We start from the raw sequence: 24,864 nt of genomic DNA, 5'->3' as shown, positions 1-24,864 counted from the left end.
AAAAATGAACATAACTTTGAAGAACAGTCTTTCAAGTGGGCCTTTAAAAAAGTCCAAAGCAATCACTACAGTGTGTTTTCAGAGTGACAGTAATGTGAATTTCCTTACAGTATCTTTTAGGCCTCTGAGACAAGGGGGCTCTGCAGGAGCTGCGCCTGCACGCATGGATATGTATTTATACATTTTAAGCCTGCAGTATTACATTTCCATACTTGCTAGGGAAAACACACACCGGGAAAGCCTGCAAAACCTTTAAAAGACATGAAATCCACACGGACCCGGGTGTAGATCACACTCACCAGCCGGTAAGACAATCACTAACCCCGAATGACCGACGGCTGGAGACTCGACGGCAGCCGCCTCGCCGAGAGCCTCCAGCCCGCAGCGGGAGGTGACAGCCCCGACGGCCGCCGCCTGCCACTGCCTCCACCGCTCCCTGCCCAGCTCTGAACCCCCCCTCTCCCCATCCCCAGCCTCCCGGGCTTTTCCACCGCCCCCAGCCCGCCCCCACGGGTCCTGCCACCGTCGGGGCCTGCCGGGGGGCGGTACGAGGGCGGTCCCGGCCGTCCCTCGTCGGGGGAGAGCAGATATAAGCAGGGCTGCGGAGTAGAGGGGAGGTGGTGGTGGCCGAGGCGCGGAGCCGGGCGGGTGTTCCCTCCTCTTCCCCGGCGGCGGCGGGGGGTATCGGACTGCCTTGAGCGCTTTTCGGCGGGCAGCGGGACCGGCGCTATGGGGTCTAGAGGCGGGCTGGGGCTGGCGGCAGTGCTGGCGGCCGCCGCGGTGCTGTGCGGGCCCGGGGGGCTCGCCGGACGCGTCCTCAGCGGTGAGTGCGCGGGGACTCCGCGGGGAAGGGGGGCGGAGAGGAGCGGAGCGTGTCCGGCGTCGGTGCGGGGAGCGGCGTGGGAGTTGAGCGCTCAACGGGAGCGAGGAGCAGCGAGGGAAAGGACTGGGACCAGAACCCCGCGTTAAATGACCCGCCCGCAGGAGGAGAGCTCTGACACCTCCTTCCGAATCGGCGCATCTCTGCCTCGGGGGCTTCTGAGGAGCTTTGGCTGTAGCCCGGGCTGTAGTGAGCCTGTCCGGGACAGTAAGGCTCACCTGAGGGCAGCGCAGACGGGGAGGCAACTCTAAGGCTTGTGTCCGCAAAAGCTGGCGGAAAGCCGGGCTGTCAAACTTCTGTAACAGCCCCAAATCAGTTCTGCCAGAGTGGTGTTGCCTTGTAGAGAGAGATTTTTAGATTTCATCTAAATGAAATCTAAATGCAATACTGCAGCTCTGTTTCAATTGCTTAAGCAATACGAGGTAGAGTAGGTACTTGCTGTAGATGTGACACGTAACAGCTATACGTTGAAATTTATTTGTATCTATGCAAAAATGGGTTTTTTTCCTTTTTTTTTTTTTGTAATGAAAAGAAAAACTGTTAAGAACACACAACCTAAATAGTTTTGTTACGTGTGGGTGTATCTACAATTCTCAAAACCAAGAGGAAGACAATACTATATGTAACGTTTAAGTTCAGGTTTAAGAGCTGTAGAATAACACTGCATTTCCAGCACAAAGGTGCCTATACTCAGATGCTGCTAAATTTAATGAAAAGGCTATTTGTGACTGCACTCTGGATCAGATCCTCCAAGCTAAAGCTGACAGTCTCTTGGAGGCATGTTGGGTGTGTAAGCACATCCATACAGTTATCTTAAGGTTTACAAGCTTGACTACATTTTTAACCAGTTATGTGTGTAAATCTCTGTTATGTGCAGATAGGAATGTGTCCCTTCACAGTCTGCTTCTGGAACAATGCAAATTATTTGTAGACAATTTTTTCAGAAGCTGTAATGGTAGCATGTCAAAAAAACTTTCTGGTAGTTTTCTTGTAGCAGACATTTGGATGCTCAATTTGGATAATTTTTGTAGTTGTTGAGGGGGTACAGGCTCAGTGATTTCAGTGATGTCTTACTTGAAGCAAGTTCAAGTGCAGAACCGAGATGTGGTGTTGGGCTTTTTGTGAAACTGTCTTCCAGGAAAAAATAATGAAGTAGTAGCACTTGCAACATTTTGTAAAAGGTTGCCTGAAATATTTCTGTCTACCTCTTCTAATGTAAATTGGTCACATATGAAACAGCAAAGCTCTTAGTGTAACGGTTTATGTGTATACTATGGAACACACAGGTTTGTGGGTTTTTTGTTTTGTTTTGTTTTTTATCCTAAGTAGCAGTGAAGATTATTCATTCATGAGATGCATTTTGCATTAGCATTCTCAGTGTTGGAGTCCACGGGTGGCTGAGGAAACCCCAGACCCTTAATCTTCCAGCTGGAGTTTTTGCATTTTAGTGGCATATATAGCAAACTGACTAGAGGTTCAGCTTCTAAAACAATGTGTAATATGTGTATGCTGCTTAGTCAGATTGTTCCTGGATACATCTCAGTGTTTGGAGCTTCTAAGGAATATAGACTGTACCCCATATTTCACTGAAGCATGTCAAAGTATCTGTGTCTCATGCCACTGTATGTGGCCAATACTTGGCTGGTAGAATATAGAAGATTTGAAGAGACTTACAGAAGGAACTGTTTATGTCCTGTCAAGTGTATAAGCTTATAAGTTGTATTCATTACGTTGAGGAGATCCATACTAGACAATAGCAGCCAAAGCTATTTAGTATGCTTGCACCAGAATATTCTGAAATACTGGCAGAACTCTTTATTCCTCATGAGGACCACACCCCTATCCTGCCACATGCACATGGATAGGTCTAGTACTACTACTAGTTTGCTCTCTTTAAATAGAACTATGGAATTCGTCCATAGTTGGACAGTGTCTGACTTCCACCTACCTTATATGTATATAAGAACCAACACTTTTAATGACTTAAACAGACTTTCATTTAAAATAAGTTTTGTGTGCCTCTTAAACAGAAATTTCTGAAAAAATGCTAACATGCTGCAATCATCATAATGTAGAATAAATGGAAATCTCACCACTCTCATTCCAAGTAAATTTAACTTACACAGAAAATGTTCCTGAAACTAACCTGTGTTGGTTGGAACTTATGGAAAGATTTCCATTTACTACAGAAAATTTGCAGCAGACCTAGCAATGATTGCAAAATTGTAACTATTTTGACCATAGTGTCAAAAGGGCAGAAAAGTAAGGGTCTACCTTTTCAAAATGGCACTTCCTTAGGTAAAGATTTTCTAAGTATGTTAATTTTCCTAGAATATAATAAAAATGGTTATTTTCATAAAACAATTCTCATTTAGGTATTATTTCTTTGTTATCTTTGATTTGGGAATTGATAAAAAAAGAAGTAATAAAAGGACTTTGTAATTTTTAATATAGTTGGATGGATGTTTTGTGAGCACTGCTCACTGCTTCCATCTTGGAATATTTAATGTTGCCAGAGTTGTTCTTGAAAAATAAAAAATCAAAGCAGGCTCAGGAGAAACTGCTGAGTCTGCTTTGCTGTCCCATGACATCATGAAGAACATGAAGTGATGATAATGCAGTTTGCAAAGATGCAATTACTTTAAGTATCTGTTGGGCAGGAAAGATGTAAGCTAATTTTATTACTAATCATTTAACAGCCTATGTATTAATCATAGATGTTATAGTTTAATGACTGCTGTGTGCTGCCTCTTTGTATTTCTATGGCTTTTAAATTTTGCTTTTTGCTATTGCTATTCATCAATAGTAGATTAAATACTTGCACAGTATTTTAAAGCAGTAAGTATCTATTTTGGATATATGAAGCACTAAATGAAGGAAAACATTTGGTGGGTCATGAAACAAGTGTTGTCCCTGAACTATAGGCTTATTTGCTTCACATGCCTTTAAGGATATAGATTTGTTCACTCACATGGCTTATGATTGGGTTTGGGTTGTTCATAAAATGTTGTAAAGCGGAGTAATTAAAGAATAATCTTTCAGTCTAATGAATTGAATAGACATAAACCCTTTGTCAAAAGGCAGAATTAAATTTAGTTTAATTGTCTTACTCTGCTTATTACACCTGAGCAGTACACCTGGCATTCTGTCAGACTTTAAGCATTTTCTGTAGATTCAACCTTCTACTGGGTGTTGCTGCATTTATAGCTCAGAATTAAAAAGCAACTGCCAGTATCAGCTACAGGATACATATGCAACAGTTGTGTACTGAACACAACATTTTGTTTTGGATCTCCAGCATTCCAGTCCATACTAAAGAGTTTAATGGCCATGGATGCCCACATGGTACAAGATCTTTTTGTTTGGTGGTAGATCTTGGTATTCACTGAAGCTGAAACTTTTATAACTGCAAGGAAAGTTAGGCACTTAACTCCCTGGAAGACTATGGATTTCTGTCTTTATGCATCTATTCTAAGCAATGTTTGTTTTAGGGACAAATCAGTGATCTAGGTTTTTAATGTGCAATGAGGGAATGACTCTTAAATACAAAACGTATGTATACTGAACGGGTCTTGCTCCTAACAAAGAAATTCCATAATATCCTGTGGAAATACTTTATATTATGTAAACTTTTATGGCCCCGAAATAAGAATGTGGTTTTGCTAACATGAGATTTATGATGGTGGATGAGTCCTATAGCAGACTAGAAATGGCAAAGTACTTAAATTCAGTTTCAGGAATTGGAAATCTACATTAGCAATAATCTGCCTTTATCAGCCCTGTAAAGTTTACCTTACCTGAGGTGGGTTGCAGGGAGAAAGAGGGAGAGCTATGCAGGCTGGCCAGCCTGCAGCTCTATTAGGGACTAAGGTAAAGAGTGATGAAAAATTGACACTTTGACTCTGGTGACTGCTGTTTTTCCAGGACTACAACTTTTCCATCTCGATATCTTCTTCAAAGATAGGGGAAGGCTTTGCTATTCTCAAACTCATGATTGCTGAGCCCCAGTATCCCACCTGGCTAATGGGCCCAGGTGAGAATGTCTAACATGGAGAGAGCTATGCTAAATAATGCATGGGAGAGAATGGATTGTTTGCTTCTCCTTCATGTGGCTTTTCTTGCTCCTAGTGGTACAGAGCTGGTCTGTTGTCCCAGTACTGCAGTTAGGTGCACCTTGAAGTCATGTTCTGTACCTTGACTTTACTTCTCTGTAGTTCAGGTCTGATCTTACGTAGATCAAACTTGTTGATGATGTTTGCAGCAAAAACATGCTTTGGTTCATGAAGTGCTCTCTAAAGCACTATTTTTTTTGAAACTAATTCTCATACTTTCTCTTTGGATCCATGAGAGACTTGCAAAATCATGTATAGCACTAAATGAAATAAGTAAGATGAAGCAATGACTTGGTGATAATTTCTACATTGTAATCCCATACTCATACCTGTCACTTACTAGACAGAGATTGAGTCTCTTGCTGAAGCAGTCCTTACTCCCCACTAGTAACAGACAATAAGGCCTTCATTTCCAAGCAATCTTAAAAAAAAAAAATCAAATCCTAACTGAGCAGTTGGCATGGCTCCAACTAACTAAATGTAGCTGTAGTATACAGCTAGTCACCCTAAGTTCACTTTAAAAGCAACGAAGGAAAGGAAATACTGGTATTTTTAGAGGGGGCTTAATTTAATTTTAACACTGATCTTGAAAATACTGCAGATACATCCTAGAAAGGCCAGTTTTTCAGCTGTATACACAGTGATGGCAGCAGTGGGCCAAGTTGGATATGGACAGGTACATTGTGAATTACTAAATTTTGGTGAGATGAATTCCAGTCTGTATATTGTAGCTGTTTCTTTCCATATACAGGGTTGTATGCAAGTGATGTGACTTAACCAATGATGCTTTGCTTCCGTTTGACATTATAATAAGTATAATGTATCCTAGGAGAAAAATATTCTAGTTTATTTCTAGTTTATTCTAGTTTATTTCTATTCTAGTTTATTTAAAAGGGTCCCTTTTATTTTTGCCTTAAATGAACTGTCACCAATTTTAAGATCCCATGTGAACTGAGCTTTCCCACATTTTTAGTGGAACATGAATCATAGAATCATAGAATGATTGATCAAGGACTTGCCTGTTGCTTTCTCCTTTAATTATGGAACTGCTGCAAACAGATGAGCCCTATTGCACTCTTGTACTGAGGAGCATAATGTTCCATTCTAGGACACTTGAAGTCCATAAAGCAAGGAAATCAATACAATTTCACATCCATTTGTATCCAATTTTTACTCGCATATGTAGCAAATACAGGTATCTTGGTAAAAAAGTCCATTAAAATACTTATATAGAAAACGGTATTCAAATACCATCCAGAGGGACCCTTGAGAATCTGGGCACATACAAACCATGTGAGTGAGGTTCAATAAGGTCAAGTGCAAGGTCTTGCACCTGGGCTGAGGCAATCCTGAGCTCAAATAAAGGCTGGGCAGGGAATGGATTGAGAGCAGCCCCAAGGAGAAGGACTTCAGGGTGTTGTTTGATGAAAAGCTCAACATGAACTGGCAATGTGTGCTTGCAGGCCAGAAAGTCAGCCATATCCTGGGCTGCATCAAAAGAACCATGGCCAGCACGTCAAAGGAGGTGATCTCCCCCTCTTTCATGAGATCCCACCTGGAGTACTGTGTCCAGTTCTGGAGCTGCCAACAAAGGAAGAGCATGGAGCTGTAGGTGCAAGTCTAGAGGAGGGCCAAGAAGATGTTCAAAGGGGTGGAGCACCTCTCCTATGAAGACAGGCTGAGAGAGTTGGGGGACCCCATGCTCCTCAGTTGGTAACTACTTCCCAACCAGAAAAGTCCCAAACTGGACTCAGCAGCAGAGGGGGATGCTTGAGTGCAGAGTCCCAGCAAGAGCCTTGGAGCAGCTGAGTTAGTCCTACTCAGGAAGGCAGAGGAAGGCAGCCTGTCTTGGGAAGGCAACAAGTCTTGATGAGCGTTTTTCATATCCGGCAAGAAAACAGGACACAGGAACAGCATCACAGGGAGAGATGACAAACAAACAAATCCCATATTGGCCAGAGGAAGGCACCCTTAGGAGGCATTTTATACTGAGCATCATGGGCAGGAGCAGTGTGATTTGTCCATTTGGGTCAGCTGACCCAGTCTCTCCTCCCCATAGGCACAGGTGCTCCCCCCATTGTAAATGCCAGAGCATCCACCTGGCAGTAGCTGGAGGAGGTCTTGGAAGGTCACAGGTTAGTAGGCAATTTTTATCCCACTCCTCTCAACCCAGGACAGTTTTAGGCTGAAAGAGAGTAGCTTTCAACTAGGTATTAAGATAAAATTTTTCAGTGTGAGGGTGGTGAGGCACTGGTACAGGTTGCCCAGAGAAGTTCTCCTCCCTAGAAGTGTTTGAAGCCAGGGTGGATGGGACTATGAACAGCCTGTTCTAGTCCGGGGTGTCCCTGCCCATGGCTGGGGGGGGTTGGAATGAGGTGATCTTTGAGGCCTGTTGCAACACAGAGCATTCTGTGATTCTATGAAATTTCACTGAAAAATAATATAACAATGGATGATACTTGCTCTGAATAATGATTGATGAAGTGTATGTTTTAATGCCTAAAAATGTATTTCCTTCTAGAGACAAAAAAACCCCATGAGTAATCAGAAACTCTCAGAAGTGTTTAAATTTATGTCTGTGAGAAATCCTGTTGGGGGAGTCTAGTGATGTATAGAAAATCAGGTATGTGTGAAAATGTCTGCTGGTTTGGGACAAGAGAATAAGAATATTCTCTGCTCCTCTACGCTGGCATGTATTATACTTCTATGCACCATTCAAATTACAGTTTTTATCAAGTCTATCTCACAACTTTCTAACAATACCTAACAAATGGCATATTATGTCTGTTTTAAAAGTATCTGGGAAATATGATTTTCACAGCTACACAGAATATTAATGAAGGGACATAATTTTCCAGTCTTGGAAAATTACTGTTCCAGTGATGGAACACTTGAGCTGTCTTTAGGCTGTGATCTATGTATATATACATACATATAAAATCTTGTTAGTGTTTGTATTTGTATAGCACCTTGCAGAAAAATGAAAACAAGAAAAGATGAACAGCTTCAGCAGTGTGTTCTTTTAGGCTTGAGTAAACAATCCACGTTGTGGATCAGACTTTCAGATGTGTAGATCTTTCTAATACATCCTATTTCCTATTATTTTGAATAGGCTGTAAAAGATTCCATTGACATTTCGGTGTTATCATTGGCCTTCCTGCTTGTGTCTGTGCAATTGAATAGGGTTATTCAACCCCGTGAAGTGTGTGGTATTTTCGCATTTTTTTAGCAAACATAATTCATTGCTAGGGAAACTGAGGTTCTTGGTATATATTGGAAAAGAAATAATTATGCTTCTTGCCCTATGCCCATGATGATTTTTTCTTATTGCCAGTTGAGAATGTGCATATTGTTCTGCATTGAAATGCAGAAATCTATCACCTCTGTGGGTGCCACCACTAAGTTTCTAAGTGCAAGTAATGCAGATGCTCAGTGGTGCCAAGGAGCCTGCATTGTTCACAGCGACTATTGCCAGACCTCTCAAAGACAGACAAAAGAAAAATATCTGTCTGACACCGGTCTCCATTCCTTCTTAATACTGGAAAAAGGAAGGCAACTTGCAACTTTTAAGGGGCTGTCTTGACAACTAAATTGGCACTTTGCCTGAACCGCTGGGACAGAGCAGTTTTGCACCAGCCCCTTGCAGAAGCCAGTGGCTGTCTGCCATCATCAGCCCTGTGATATATACCCATATAATTCACATGATCAGAAGAGAAGAAAACTGTTATTACAGGAAAAACTAGATGGGTCTTGGGCTTTAAATTTATGATGTGCTAGATAACTGAAACAGAGATGGTGCCAATAAGTAAGTAGGGTTCACTTGGAAGAAAGGAAAATTGTCAGGGGTTTAATGATTTGACTAGGGGTGAGGAAAAAGAAATACCTGGGAAATAGTTTATAGGTTTGGGGCTTTCTTGACGTTGACATATCGTTTGAATCAGAGGCTAAAAGCTGTCTCATAAAAACAGATATTTATTTTCTAGATGAAGACACTTTCTCTGTATTGATTTACATAATCATAATCCTATGTTTTCCTGCAAGGGTAATTATGGATGGTGAACTGTTTATTAGCTTCTAATGAGACTTTGACACCAAGCCACTTCTTTACAGCTCTGTTATCAGTGACCTGAGATCTCTGCCATATGTGCCAGGGCTGAGAAGCTAAGTAGAAGTAATAAATGTGTGTGTTGTTTTCTTTGTGAAATGAGTGAATAAGCCTATGACTGCTTGGTGAAGAGGGCACCCTTTCAGCAAAGCAGGTATTGCAGCTGCCAGTACATCAAGAACAAGACGGTCTCTGAATCACCCATCCCTGACTTTGAAAATCCAGACAAATTTGTCTACTCCAGAGAAAACAAATCCTCCCAGTGTTTTATTCAGCACAATGAAAAACTTTTCTGTGTTTTGCCGGACAAAGGATCCTTGCTTGCATCTTAAGATTTGGAACAGTGAAGTTCTGAGCACGTAAAGGCTTTAAAAAAAACCTCTTCCAAAATAATCTATTTAGACCAACACTCATCACCAGTGTTCAAATCTATATTTTTTTAACCACCTATCTTACTAACCATCTGTATTGCTGCAATATGTAAGGAAGCTGTCAGATTTAATTTTAGTTATATTTGCATTCGGCCAGATGGCAAAATCCAGGTGTTAATGATAGGCAATATTTAATAATCAAACCAGCACTGCCCAATGCTCCTTCACAAACAGCCTGTCTGTCTCATGTCTGATTGCTTGGTTATGTGAAGGTGTAGCTATTATGGTTCTATTGTTTTTATTCATAAATAACCAAGTCAATTCCTTGTCCCCAAGCCCCCTTGGAAACACAATAGTGTAACTAGTAAAGGCTGTCAGACATGTGAAAACTCAATTTCAAGAACAAAGGAATTGAAAATCACTTCATCTGGAAAAAGAGAAAGTAAAAGACAGGGACTGGACTAGGAGAATTTTTTCTTGCGTAGCTTCATATTCTGTGTAACTCCTAGATTTCTGAATGGTATAATGCAATACTTTCTTTTTACTTACAGCTTCCATCATTGCCTGTTTTCTGTCTCTGCAAGAGTTGCATTAATCCTAGAGATGGCTGTTCATCTTTGCCATTTGATGAGACAGGGGATGGTTAATGGCTAAAGATAGATTATCTGGCCTGTGTTTGAAAGAAAATAGAATTTGTTTTTTACCTACCACTGTATACATGCTATCTAAACGTCTGTAGTTTTTACATGCTAATGCTTAAGAATTCATCAAGAAAGGGACTGCAAATCTTGTAAGAAGTCTGGCTAATAGATGAGTTAAGAGATTTTTTGGCCAGTCTCTATTAAACCACCTTAGACTTTGCCTATATGCTAATGACTGTGTTATATGACATGTACAAACTGTCTGTGTATATATCTATCTGAATTATAGCTACTTAATAGGTAAGTGTAGCCCTCAGCTATTTTATATATGCTCTTAAAAGGGACTTAGCATCTTAGAAAGTTTTTCACAAAAGAAAAATCACTTTAGAGAAACTGCATTATGCCAATTGAGCATAACCCTTAATCCAGAAAAAATATATATTATTGATGAATGTCTGTTCTCTCTGACAACTTGGCTGTTAGGAGGGTGGTAGAAAAATTACCGTATTAAGATATGGAAGAGTTAGTTATGAGGATATTAATTCAGATACAGGCTGATATATGATCTGTGTAGCAGCTTGTATTTGAATGGCAAATTTCTTAGCATGCAGAATTCCTTAACTGCTCAGGAGCGTGAGCTGAGCAACATCTGTGATTTGAATACTGACTCAACCAGAGAACGATGTGTCTTCAGTATTGCAAAGTTTGGGAGAGAAGATGGCAATTTGCTTTTATCATAAATGAAGGCAGAACGTAATTATGAAATCTTACCACAGAGGTACTTTTTAAAAAAAGTGATATGAATCATCAAAAAACCAAATTAAATTCAGTAGATGGAAACAAATTTGATGCAGTAAAACATCAACAGCAGTAACATAATATATCAAAACATGACCGACCAGCAGCTGAACCCAATCAAAATCTGACGAGATAATACAAACATCAGTTGACAAGATGCATGTTTTAAATCAAATGTGATTAGGAAAATTTAATACCCTGTAGCCCCTTACTGCTCGCATTCTGAAGTGCATTACTGGGACTTTCCATGGAGCCTCATGTGACATGGGGACAGGTGAAAACAAATTGTGCCTAGAGTCCTGCATGGTGGTTATGCAGCCCCTGAAGTCAATGTACTCACACAAGCTAAAGACCAAGACAAGTCTTCATAACACAAGCAAAGAAATATTACTTAGCCAGTGGAATACTTTAGTTACTTTATGGAGATTTCTGTCTTGATATTATTTCATAACTGTCACTTAAATCCTTGTGTCTTTATTTTGTTAGTTTCTTTCCAAAGGCATCCATCAGCCTCATGGTGACCTTTGAAACTCTGGTTAGCATTAAATATTTCACATTCCTTTGTACCAAATAATCCTCTTTGTCTTCTGCTGAATGCATTATCTTGGGAAGAAAAAAGTCACAGTGTGAAAACATAATGGACTTGCCTACAGCAGGCTGTGTGCATTTGTTTGTTCTCACAGATGCTATGCAGATGCTGTTCCCCTCTAATCTAGGTAGATGCTAATGGTAGTGGACTCTTCCCTGTAGGTTAGTTTGTGAGGTTCATGAGGACGAGGGATGGGATTTACCAGCAAGGAGCTTATCTTCTACTTGACATCCTCAGCACCTCCAGCTGAATCATGTTTATTACTCAAGATAAGCTTTGTGCCTCTTGTGACCCATGGGTGTATAGCTAGGGCTGAACCTGGTGCTCTTAGGCAGATGAGTCTTTGAAGTAATTTTGCTTCTAGTTGACATTTTGCTATAACTTCTGTCATGACAAATCTAGAGAAACCTATTATTTCTGTTTAATGAAGCATCATGATTCAAACATAATGGAGACAATTGTTTGAAAAAACACCTGATAATTTGCTTGTTTCTCCTTGTCTTGAAGGAGATTTTTCTTTTACTCCCTGCAGAATTATTGCAGAAATGGTTTAACTAAATATCAAATATCTACATTAAAACCTTTTTGTGTTTTAATGTTAATATCAAAACATTTTGTTATGGAGATACTTTGTGACATCCAGGAATGAGAACTGACCCATATAAGTAAATTGGTAGCTAGTGCTTCTTAGAGCAAATACTGTATATTTGCTTTTTTCAGCTATTGAGATGGTGAAACAGAGGGAGTGCAGGGGAATTTCAGCCAGTGCAAGTTCTCTGCAGTAGGCAACTTGAGCTGCTAAGGCTGAGGAAGCAGGGCAGAGCTTAGTTGTGTGGTTGGTGTATGCAGGAGAGGCAGAAAGAACAAACTTGGAGACATTTCCATCAAGGAAACTGGAGAGACCTAATTCTGCAGGTTCACAACTGGGAAAAAAGAGAAGAACAAGCTTTGTCAGTTGGTTGTCGCTTCAAAACTCTTCCCTGAACAGGCAAGAAAACAATTGATGAGAAAAAAGTTGAGTTCATTAAACCAAGCCAAGTGCATGTTTTGCCTATATCTATGCCTATTTCTGACCGAATTCTGGGCTGCTCTGGTTGGATGAGGGAAGGTGGCTCAACGAAACGAAGAGTAAGAGGAATCATCTTCACATCTGCAGATAGTTCAGTAGGGTTTGTTGAAACCTCCACTTATCTGAGCATTTGAAATGGGAAATGGTAAAAAGAGTTATTAGATCTTATTAAATTACTTCTTTAGTTCTTTGATGACATGCTGAAGGGAGAACTCAATACATAAAATCACAGAATTGCAGGAGCTGGACCTCCAAAGACCATCTAGTGCAACCCCCCTGCTTAAAGGAGGTTCAACTAGAAGAGGTTGCTCAGGATCATGTCCAAGTAGATGTTTTTTTCCAGAGAAGGAGATATCACAATCTACCTGAGAAGACTTTGAAATAAACAAGTTTTTCCTCATGTTCATGCTCTTTTTTTTTTTTTTTTTTTTTTTTTTTTTTTCTTCTTCTCCTCCTGGATACACTGTGATGAAACAATGTTGTTTTGTTCATCTTTCAAGCAGCACAGGGCAGATTTTGTGGAAAGTTTGTAAAGGCCTAACTTGCCTATATTCATATATACTTACAAATCAAGTTTCTATGCAAATGTGACAAAGTTGGGATTCAATTTTTGCAGTTGAAATAGCAAGTGTTGCTTTGGAATTAACAGTGAAGTCTTGCCTACTGCAAAGATGTTAGAAAAACGTAAAACAGCACTTAGTTAGTGTTTCCACACTTCTCTGCTACAAAACATGGTCTGTTCTGTCATTTTCCGCTGGTAAATTATTTCTCCTTTGTAGTTCAGAAATTAGTAGTGAGAGGAAGCTGTAAAAAAGCTGGAAAGCTTGACATCTCACTGTGCTCCAAGAAGAGCACTAAAATGTCAACTGATTTGCCAGCAACTAAGGAGCAGCGAGGATTTTTCATTAACACATTGAACTAGCTCTGCTAGGGCAGATACAAGTCTCCTTCAGAAGAAAAAAGAAAAGAATCAGAGTAGGTCAGTGCCTATAAAGAGGGACTAAACTAACTAGAACAACAAAAACAAAATAAAAATCGTAACTTCTTCCAAAAAGCTTAGTAGTGTGTATCATGTATTTCATTCCTGTTTGGTGGGTCTTAGTGTCAAATATTTTTTTGTTCTTTGCTGTTTTCTCTTATTTTCTAGAGGTATATTATTGCACAAATGCTCAGCCTATAAAGAGGAAATTTTTTAGTTTTGCCTCGGGTATAGAGAGCAACAAACGAAGGAGGAATAATTTAGGATTTGGACTATACACAAATTTTGATCAAAATCTTTTACTTTTGTAATACTTGATTTTATACTTATTTAACCCTACAGAAACATCTGCAATAAAGTAGCATCCTCAAAAATTATTCGGATGAGTTTAGCACAAAGTTTCAGTATTTATCTCATACTTTCAGATAAATCGATGGGTATGGATTAGGAAAAATCCAGGGAGGCTTCCTGCTCAGGGTGCACAACAGGGTGAAGCTGTTACTGGACTCCACAAAATAGGCATGCTTTGGGGGCTACAGTGGCACCTTTTGAGCAGCTCTGCTGCTATTTTGCATCCCAAATGCATCCCAGCCCTATACAGTTCCAGCTGGTTTCCTCAGCTTGGGGTGAGTGATGGAGCTGAGCCTCACACTGTTGCAATCAGTGTATTGATCCAGTGTACAACACAACTTACCATTTACTGGCATGAGCTTTATAGCAGCTCAGAAATGGCATCTGCCACTTGGCAGCATGAGTCTGTGTGCAGGAGCTGACTGGGAGGTGATAAGTACTCTGAAGAAGTTCGGACCCATTTGTCCTGTTGGAGAGGTCATTTGGTTGAGATTTTGGAACAATGACAAGAGAGCAGAGACTGTTTATGAGAACAAAGAGTGAGGAGGGTCAATTCATCCACCTGACACACCTGTTGCCTGAATTTGCCTACTTGGTTTCAAGGAAGAATACATGCATAGAATGGAAGGAATCATAAAAGACTTTTTTTTAAATAAAAATTGTCTGGGAAATAGAAATACCAAGACAATAGACACAGGCCTCTCCATAAATCTGCATACACACCTTGAAATAATGCCTTGGATCAGATTTTTAGTTACAGGGAGAGGTGTGGTCCCTTTTCCTTGTAAGTGATTAGTGTCCTACATAATTCAGTGACAGCCTTTAGATGTTTGTACTGTTGTGTACGTATCTGAACTCTGGCAATAAGCCATAGTCACTTACCCAGTGATGATTAAAATGTTGAACAGCTACTCCTTCAGCATGTGCTCTATCCTGTCAATGAGACAGAGGGTGATCATGTTAGCAAAATTTGAGTTGTAGCATTATAGATGTAGGGAATGAGCTGTAATTTCACATGCAACTTTCATTCTTGCACTTCTCATTTCTGAGCATTTAGTTATCACTTCTGCTTTGATAATAGGGGTGGTTTTTCTTTTTTGCTTCAAGTCCTGTGAAGAAACCTATCGTGTTATATGCATCTGTAACTGAGTCTGCTCTCGGATTCTTCAGAATCATTGCCCAGCTAGGCCTATGGCTCTTACTGCATTCATTGACAACAAGGCTCTTAACCTATGGGAATAAAGGGAAATGGCAAAAAAAGAATTGGGGATGTACACAGCATTGTCAGGACATTATTGGAGAAAGTCTAGCCAGGCTGTCTCTTCCTGATCTCAGGCCCTGGCTTTTTCCACAGATATTTGTGGCTCAAACCTGTCTTTACATTAGGTTATTCTTATCCTGGTATTATTATGGCAGATTAGTTACTGATAAACAAGTGGCTTTTCAGAAGTCTGTTTGCATAAGAATGATACTGCAAAGACTCTTCTTTTACTGACAGTTTTCCTCCCAGACAAACTTCAGAGCATCATAAATAAAAGGTTTCAGAGTTGCTTTTTATTTTTTCTTTTTGAAAGGTTAAAAGAACCATAGGAAACACTACAAAACTAACAGAATTTATCCTTACTGGCCTTATGATTTAGACAACTTTCCACAATAAAAAAAGATCCTAAAATAAGAGATAATTTTGAGATTTAGCTGTAAAGCATGAGGTGATCCTGTGTCATGGTTTAATGCTGGGCCAGCACTTAACGGAATGACAAATGCTCATTATTAATCCCCCTCCCCTCCCTGATAAAGAAAGGAGAGAGAATAAGGGAGAGACACATGGCTTGGAAACTAAACTACACAGCTTTAATGAAACAGCAATGATAAAAAAAACCCAAACATTATTAAATATATACAAATACACAGAAAAATAATACCACATTCCTTCCCCCGTCCCTCCAGTAACTCTCACATCACCACCGAGGCTGCAGGGCAGCCCTGGGAAAGTCCAGGCTGGACTCCTGGGGTCAGCAGCAGTCGGGAGCTGGAGGCAGGAACACACAGATTCAGGCTGGCACGGATCAGGAGCACAGGCAGATGGATGGATGGAATCCTCCCAGGATTCCAAAGTAAACAGGGACAGCCAAAGAAGGGTGAAGGGACTTGACCCTTGTGATCCCTCAAATTTATACTGAGCATGACACATATGTGATGGAATATTCTGTTTGGTCAATTATTGTCACCTGTCTTGTCCACTCCTCCCTAAAGGAGGGTTGCAGGTGTTACTCCTTTATTTCCTCTCTCTTTCTGGAGCATAAGATGTTCCTCAGAACCAATCAGTGGCCTTGGTTCTGTATACCATTCTCTAGCTGTAACTATAAATATAAATATGGAGCATTATCAGTCCTAGAAACAGACACTGACTGAGAAAGTATGGGAGTGTGCTACCTGCTAAACAGCAAAATGGAGCAACGTTGAAAGAAGAAGAATTAATTTTATGATATCTTTTAGTCATCTTTGTTTGATTCTGTGTTAATTCTTTGTATAGAAAAACACTGCCTTTGTAGCCCAAAGTACAACTTTTAGGATGATGTTACTGTTTCCCAATGATAAATTTATTATTATTGTTGTTACTATTATTATTTGAGGTTAGACAGTATAAAGTCTGCTATCCGGATAGCTTAAATTACCAAACAGAAGTAGTGTTGGACCATTAATATGAAATAGTCAAGAAACTACTGTCCAAATAGATCCTGGCTTTAACAGAGGGGCCTGATGGTACAGTCATTAGAGTAGAGAACATTTATCTAGAAGTTACTGGGAGTTTTCAGTGTTTGGAGGCTTTCAAAGGCCTTGGGGAGAAAGCCAGACTCCCATGAACTGTATGTTATCTGCAATTTAAATTAAAGCTGAGGTTGTCAGCAGTGTCACTGTATGACCATGTGCCCTCTCATACAGGGGCACAGGGAGAAACCTACCAGGCTTCTCCACCAGTGTATGCATGCTGTGCGTTTATTATTATTATTGTTATTATTATTATTCATTTGTGATATTCATTACTATGCTCTAAACTTTCTCATATTTATATTTTTCAGGTCAGAAGGTGTGCTATGGTGACCTTAAGCATTCTTGTTATAAATTAGCTTACTTCCAGGACTTGTCTAGACGTGTGGGATTTCAGGAGGCCCGCCAAGCTTGTGAAATTGATGGTGGGGCTTTACTTAGCCTGGAAAGCGAAGCTGAGCAGAAACTAATAGAAAATATGTTGCAAAACCTCACTAAGTCAGGCTCCGGGATTTCTGATGGTGATTTCTGGATTGGGTTGTGGAGAAGTGATGATGGCCTAGCCACCTCACGTGCTTGCCCTGACCTCTACCAATGGGCTGATGGAAGTATTTCACCATTTAGGTAAGTTCTATTAATATTGTTTACTCAGAAGGTTTCATGCAAAGAAATGGAGAGTAAAATGCCTAGAAAGTCTTTCAGAGAGAGTCTTGAAACTTGCTGCCTCATGAACATAGCATCCTTCCTTAACTCCTCCAAATAAAGGGGAGATACCAACTGGGGTTTTAAATTTGAAGCTGTAAAAGGGTTGCATAGTGTGGCCAAATTTTCTTTGATCCCATCTCACAAGCTTGTCTCTGTATGGCTTTTGGAGGTTTTCTGCCCCACACAGAAGATTTGGGATGTGGTCTGAAAGCAGGCAGACAAATCCTGCAAGACTCTGGCCACCTCAAATCAGGGAGCGAGCCATGATGTAAACTAATGCATGTTACTTAGTGTAAATTGTTTCTACCATGTCTTTTGAAATGTCTTTAACTTCCTTATTAAGCAAAAGGCCAGAGCAGCAGCAGCTCACCTGACTCAGGACAATGGGTCAGGTAAGAGTCAGACAGGAAAGAAACCAGCAGAGCAGGAAGGTGTCATTTCTGCAGAGGTGTTTTAGGCAGAATGTTTTCTAAGATCCAGAGATGTGGAGTCCAGATGCTAACTCCTTTCACTGAGGAACTGTGGGAAATGCAGCATAACTTTGAAGAGAATGGGGCCATTGGGTTTGAGGTGTTTTCAGTGATGTTTCACTGGCATCCTGATGAACCTTACCTTCAAAATTTGAAAGTTTGTCTTTGTACCACCAGAAATTGGTATGCAGATGAGCCTTCCTGTGGAAGTGAAGCCTGTGTTGTGATGTATCATCAGCCAACTGCAAACCCTGGTCTGGGAGGGCCATACCTTTATCAATGGAATGATGATAGATGCAACATGAAGCACAATTTTATTTGCAAATATGGCCCAGGTAGGTGAAAATAAAGTTTTGTTTCACAGATGGAACAATTTCTTAGACAAACTGTTACTTTTTCTTTTGTGAAGGAATCTGCAAATGTCTTGTGGCCTCTGATGCTCACACCTCCCGTGTGAGAGTGGCTGAGTTGAAATTAGCAAAGGGATGTAATTTATCAAATGTAGTGGTAATTTAAGTAAATCTATCTATCCAATAAGATTGTTTTCCATGTTAGTTTCAGTGTCATGCATTCCCAGGTTTACTTTGATTTAACTCATTCACTAGTTATTTTATTCTACAGAAAGTGTTTTAAGTGACCATTTTCTACTTCCCTTGCTTGCTATCAAGTGGGATGACCAAGACATCTCTTGGTCCTACTGTAAAAAATTACAATATCTTTGCACTTTCAGTTCTCTGACATTTTATACAAACTTATTTGTGTTGGCTATTTTGACTTAAAGAAAGAAGATAGAAGTCCAGAAGAGCAGGAACAAAATGCTGGATTCATACATGTAGATTTATAGATATGAAAAGCAGATGCACACTACTTCAGAAAAAGCCAGATCTTAAGCAATTTGGCTGTACTTCCAGACATGATATAGGTTCTGTGTATGTCACTAGAGGAAACACAAACTATAAACGAGAACATTATGCAAACTGAAAGAGGACATAAAAAGTAAACTTTCAAGTTGAGCTTGTAATAGTTTCTACTTTTGGTGGCAATTAGAGTAAATGGAAACCTGTTTTTTAGCAGGATCATTCAAGTACTTCCAAATAATTTATGGTGTGTCTTGTTTTAAAAAATTAAGCTGAAAGTTAGAATGCTTATGAAATCCTACTCTTAGCATCTATTTTAACTACCTAATTCTGCAGTTTTCTCTCTGCTTTCTCTATCCTCATGCTCTAGCCAGTCACATGCTTTGTAGAGATCTACCTGTCTGTAGAGATCCAACCACTTTTATTCCTCCAGTTGTTGTGGATAGGTAGCTTTCTCGCTGTCTAATATCACAGAAAATCATGGAATCATAAAATAGTTTCTGCTGGTAGGGATGTAAAATGATAATCTTGTTCCAGCCTCACTGCACAGACAGGGACACTGTCCACTAGACTGGATTGCTCAAAGCCCCGTGCAATTTGGCCTTGAACACCCTCATGGTAAAGATCTTTTCTTGATGTGTAACCTAAATCTGCCCACTTCCAATTTAAAACCATTACTCCTTGTTCTATCTCTACAAGTTCCTGTGAAAAGTCCCTCTTCAGCTTTTCTGTAGGCCCCCTTCCAGTACTGGAAGGACACTATAAGGTCTCCTTGGAGCCTTCTCCAGACTCAACAACCCCAACTCTCTCAGTCTGTCTCAGGGTGCTCCAGCCCTCTGATCATCTTTATGTCCCTTCTCTGGACTTGCTCCAACAGCTCCATGTCTTTCTTGTGCTGGAGCCCCCAGAAAAGGACACTGTACTCCAGGTGGGGTCTCACAAGAGCAGAGTAGAGGGGGAGGATCACCTCCCAAAACCTTCTGGCCAGGCTTTTTTTGATGCAGGCCAGGATTCAGTTGCCTTTCTGGGCTGCAAGTGCACATTGCTGACAGATGGACAGTTTTTTGTCAATCAGCAGCCCCAAGTTCTTCTCCTGAGGGATGTTCTCAGTTCATTATCTGCCCAGCCTCTATTTGTGCTTCTGATTGCCTTGACCCAGATGCAGGACCCTGCACTTGACCCAGCTGAACTTTATGAGGCTGGCATGTGCCCACCTCTCTGTAGCCTGTCAAGGTCCCTCTGGATGGCCTCCCTTCCCTCCAGCATTACTGTCTTAACAGAGATATTAATGCCAATTAATGTTGCAATCAAATATACGTGGAATGCTTGATATACCCATGCATTTTATACCCGTACATTTTAACCCCACCCTCTAAATCTGTTCCTGCTTCTGAAATTATTAGAGAGTAGCACTGTGTTATGGTGATCACTTACTACCTTGGTCCCACAGGTTATTGAAGGATCTGTAATGTATACAATTTTATTACCTTTACAACTCATCTCAACTATTTGAAATAAGAAAACACAATAAAATTATTTTAAGCTATTAAAATAAAAAACTTTTCTATGTCAGAAAATGCAGCTTTGATTAAGAGGGCTCGGTTTCAAGTATGTTTCATATTTTTAAAACTAAACAAGTTAAAGTTAAACAATTGTTCTCTAATAGTGAACTAATTGCCATTCTAGTAGTGAAGTGATCATTGTTTTTTCCTATTGCTTTCAGCATCTGAAAAAATGCCAAGTATTTTGGATTGGCAGAAAACAAAATGATAAATGTAACAATGGAAATTAATTTTATATTTCTTGCACTATGTACAAGTAGACTGCTAGTGAATAATGAGGCACATAATAAGGCAAACAGTAAATAGGTACATTATTATTAGGACTAACATTGTTATGCAGCTAAATGTAGTATTGCTGAATTGCAGCTATTTGCTTTTCAAGCTTTGTGCTCTTTTTGCAAAGAGTCTATTCTCTAGAAATTTGTTTTTCTATCACATGGAGAAGAAGAGTAGATTTATTCATGTATGTAAATAAGTATATGACATTTTTATATGACTGATGAGGAAAGTACCACAATGTTTGTAACAAAATTACATTTGCTGTCTAAATCCTAGTGAGACTTACAAATGACCTTCCCTCCACACGCCCCTCACACCTCCCCCAAATCATTGTAACAGCTTCAATGTCATCCATTTGCAATACAAAATAAATCCATGTTACTGGGAGCATTGAAGTGCCATTTCATTTGTTACCACAGTATATTGTTTTTCACAACTTTCCTGTCTGCTTTGGGTATATGGTGTATGATGGACAGTGATGATTACAGGACAATGTAGAGCTTGTAGGTGGCCCTTATAAAGTTACATACAGCTGTATCAGCAGAAATTCAGGACAGTGTTTGTTAGGCAGTCTTAGTTGAACAGCAACCACATATCTGGTAGTCCCTTCTGTTTTTCTGAGCAATTTTTTATAGAATGCAACAGCATTTATTGTTGCAATGTTGAGTCTGGCTTTAGATCATATTGGTCATTCAGCTATCTTAAATTTAGTTATGGGTTGGTAATTGCAACCACATTTAGGTTGCTTGTTTAGGTTTGATTATACAATGAAATAAAAAATCTCGTATTTTCTGCTGTCTATACCAGCAACTCTGTTCTTTGTGGTATTTCGATATCATTCTTTATATATAGCCAAACATAGCCACCACCAGAGTAGCTGAAATAATCACTTTTTTTCTAGTAGGCTTTATTTCTCCTTCACTCTCTCCCAGTATTTTGTTTTTGTTAGGACAGTTGGAACTGCAGGCTTAGAGCAGTATAATATTAATACAGTCTTATGATAAAGGCACAGTATTCAAGCAGTCATGAAGATTCCAGTCTTATGCCCATGTTTTTAATATGAGGCAATTCTTTTTGTAATCTTTGTAAGTTCTTAGATTGAACAATGCAGCTCAAAGCCTTGAAAGAGATTCTCCAGTTTCTGAAGAGCTAAAGGAAATATACTATCATACCTCCTTTGGTAATTTCACTTATTTATGTGATGTATTAGAACTGACTGCTCATGTTTTGTATTTTAGGGTTGCCTGTTGCAAAACCAAACTATATGAAGTTGATTCCTAACCTCACAAATTTGTGATGCTTTGTTTTGCTTCATAACCAACGTTCTTTAAACATTATTTTGAAAATGTAAATATGATTTAAGTATTAGTTAAGATCACATCCTCTCTTAAATTGTTTTAAGATCATCTGCACAAATGAATCTTTTGATGTGTTAGGATTTTTACTCGGCACAAGAAATCAGTGATTAGCCAGAAACCTAGGAGAGTCTACAAAGAACTGGAACTAGAATAAGCTATAGCCCCTTTCTAAAGAGCAAAAATTTATGAGGTAGAAGTGATTTGTCACTAATTTGCAAAGAGCCTTTGGTAAGAAGATTGAATGCTGAAGAATTTTTTTTGAGAGTGTATCCATTTCTGTGATACTGCATGCAAAATAATGAATATCTGTTTTATTATTAATACTTTTCACTCTTCAACAATTGCTTTCAAATATTGTTTTAACAGATAATGTCTTAGAAAAAGAATTAGGAGACAGAGCAGACCCAGATTACGGTAAGAATTTTCAAAACATCAAATCGAGTTGCAATGGTAAATAAAGAATTATAAGGATAGCTTACTCAAGTTAAACCAGCCATAGAACTGCAACATAGGAAAAAATTGAATCCTTTAGAGAGCAATAGCTGCAAATATGTGGAAATTTTTCAGAATAGCACTGCTCATAATTCTTGTTCCAGATGTAATCGTAATTTTGCAATAAAGTCCTATTTACATATTCATATCCATCAGTTTAATCAACCCTGAAAGTGTTCATTTTTCTAACCTAAATTAAGATTTAACTACCATTAATTTATTTAGCAACATAGCATATGTATTTTATACTCATTTTTTCCCTAAAGTGTCTGATGCCCTTTTTAGGTAGTTTTCCAACAGTGCCAGCAGGAAACCACTATGACACAAGCAAACCAGAAGATCAGTATCATGTTATTGCTACTGAAACAGGTAATGTGGTCACAGGAATTGAGTGTTCTGGTAAAAATATTAACAGTGGTCTCAGTTAAATTAATCTTTAACAATTTCCATTTTTGTCAATGGGAGGAAGCAATCTGTTTCCCCTGGAAGTGCCCTGAAAAAGTATACTTGGAAATAACATTTCCAAATTTTAGTCAGTTGTCTTTGTAACTGTGGAAATAAATTCTTTCCATGCTGCCCCAACCTTTATCCAAATCTACTCTTTAGCAGTCATTGAAATCTGCACTTTTGTCTCTAACCCTGCTGAGTCTCAAGATGAAAAAAACCAAGATGCAAGATTTCATCAGTGTTCACCCAGCTCTAGTGTGTCTTGTAGGCTGTGGTAGCCCACGTCTTGCCTCTCTCTTGCCCCCTCCACACCTCCTTCTGCAATCTGTGTAACAAGCATATGGTGCATGCATTATCTGTTATATTTGATACCTGAAGCCCACAAAAAAAAAAAAAAAAAAAAAGACACAAATGATTCTTTCCTAACAGACAGGGCAGGAAGTTTTCAGTTGTCTGCAGAACTAGCACTCTGCAGTAAACTCTCTCAAGAGTGAATTGCTTTGCCATGATTTCTAGCAAAGGTGGCGCTTGGTATTTTGAAAATGGTGAAATGATAATGTCTGGCAGCTTGCTGTAATGCTCCCAGCTCCTTCATTTGCTGATTTATGTCCTGAACAGAGTCCTGCAGTTCTTGAAAAGTAGTATCATGACCTTATTTCAAATATTTGAATATTTCTGAGGAGAATCTCAGGATTTTACAGGACTACAGGACAGGATAATTAAAAGATGGCATGCTTTTTCCACAATTGTTGGCTAGATTTGATCCATTTTCCTAACTGATGTTCCCATTGTAATTCAATAGAAATGAATATACCAGTGAACTGTATTTTCAAATCAGTAATACTATTTCTACAAACAGTGTAAAGACTCTAGCTAAAACTTGTGAAGAAAACCATCCTGAACATCCATGTTTATTGCTGCTACTGAAAATATGTTCAAAAGAGGACAATGGGTAGAAAAGGCTCCACCATTTGTATGTTAAATGTATGCTATTCTCAAGCATAGTTACTGAAAAATAGGCAGACCCTTTCTGGAACTTGTAGATCTCATCTTCTATTCTAGGCAAATAAGAGTGTCAGCTTCTAACCGTTTCCCACTCCTTTTGCCCAGGAACCAGCAGGAGAGCACCCTTAGCTGTCTCCTTATTAGTGAAAGACAATGTATATTTGTTTTTTAAGGGAAATGGGGAGACAAGAGCAGGGTTTGTTCCACTTGTGATCCTGCATGGGTGGAAATCCAGCACGTAGGGGCCACTGAATAGACAGGATATATGGACTGTAAATGTAACAAACTGTGATATATGCTATATTTAAATATTTGAATTTTCAGTTATAAAACTGTAACTCTCACATTGGTGAATATAGAAAATATAATATTATAGGTTCTTAAGACATGTTTTGCACATTGCTGGAGAAGTACCATTTTATTCTTTTTATTCCTATAGGAGGAATATGTAAATTTTTTCCTGTGTAATTTAATGTATTTATATTTTACTCCATATTTTTATTAATGTGGTTAAGAGTATTTCAACATGTGAGACATTAATGAGAACATTTTTTCTTGTAGGTATAATTCCAAATCTAATTTATGTCATAATACCCACTATACCACTACTGCTGTTGATACTAGTGGCTTTTGGGACTTGCTGTTTCCAGATGCTTCATAAAAGGTAAAATACACAAGTTGAAATGGTCTTATAATACAGAATTCATGTTTCCATTGGCAAGCTATTCACAGTGAAAAACTGCTTTCATCTGTCCCCAGCTATGCAAACAAGCATCTTTTCATCTGTTAAAATCCAAGTAGTTTACAGCTGAATATTCACCATCAGGCTTTTCCATAATACATTGAAATAGTTCCAAGTCTCTTAACATGTGATGCTATTAGGACTTCACCTGTTTCTGAAGAAGTTATCTTTACTAACCATTTGATATACTGAGCTGCTGTCAGCACTTTTACTTCACCTCTTCCATCAAGATTACCACCTATACCACATCTGTCTGAGCTATGGGGAATAGTAGTGGAGTACT

The 24,864-nt window shown here is 39.3% G+C and overlaps 1 protein-coding gene across 2 annotated transcripts in view; it reads left to right on the top strand.

Moving 5' to 3' along the window:
- The first annotated feature begins 640 nt into the window (after positions 1-640).
- Positions 641-24,864, top strand: part of CHODL (chondrolectin) — a 28,546-nt gene continuing 4,322 nt past the window's right edge. Inside the window, exons 1-6 of one of the 2 annotated variants that reach the window (XM_071755264.1) lie at positions 641-823; positions 16,976-17,288; positions 18,017-18,174; positions 22,262-22,309; positions 22,673-22,756; positions 24,401-24,503. In XM_071755264.1, the coding sequence (XP_071611365.1) occupies positions 730-823; positions 16,976-17,288; positions 18,017-18,174; positions 22,262-22,309; positions 22,673-22,756; positions 24,401-24,503 (800 nt within the window). In that variant the 5' untranslated portion in view covers positions 641-729. Of the gene's footprint in view, positions 824-16,975; positions 17,289-18,016; positions 18,179-22,261; positions 22,310-22,672; positions 22,757-24,400; positions 24,504-24,864 lie in introns of both variants that reach the window. The other variant, XM_071755269.1, reaches the window with a different exon arrangement.

Source organism: Heliangelus exortis, chromosome 1 (genome assembly GCF_036169615.1).
Source record: "Heliangelus exortis chromosome 1, bHelExo1.hap1, whole genome shotgun sequence".
NCBI classification, from domain to species: Eukaryota; Metazoa; Chordata; class Aves; order Apodiformes; family Trochilidae; genus Heliangelus; species Heliangelus exortis.
This window is presented reverse-complemented; position numbering and strand designations above follow the sequence as displayed.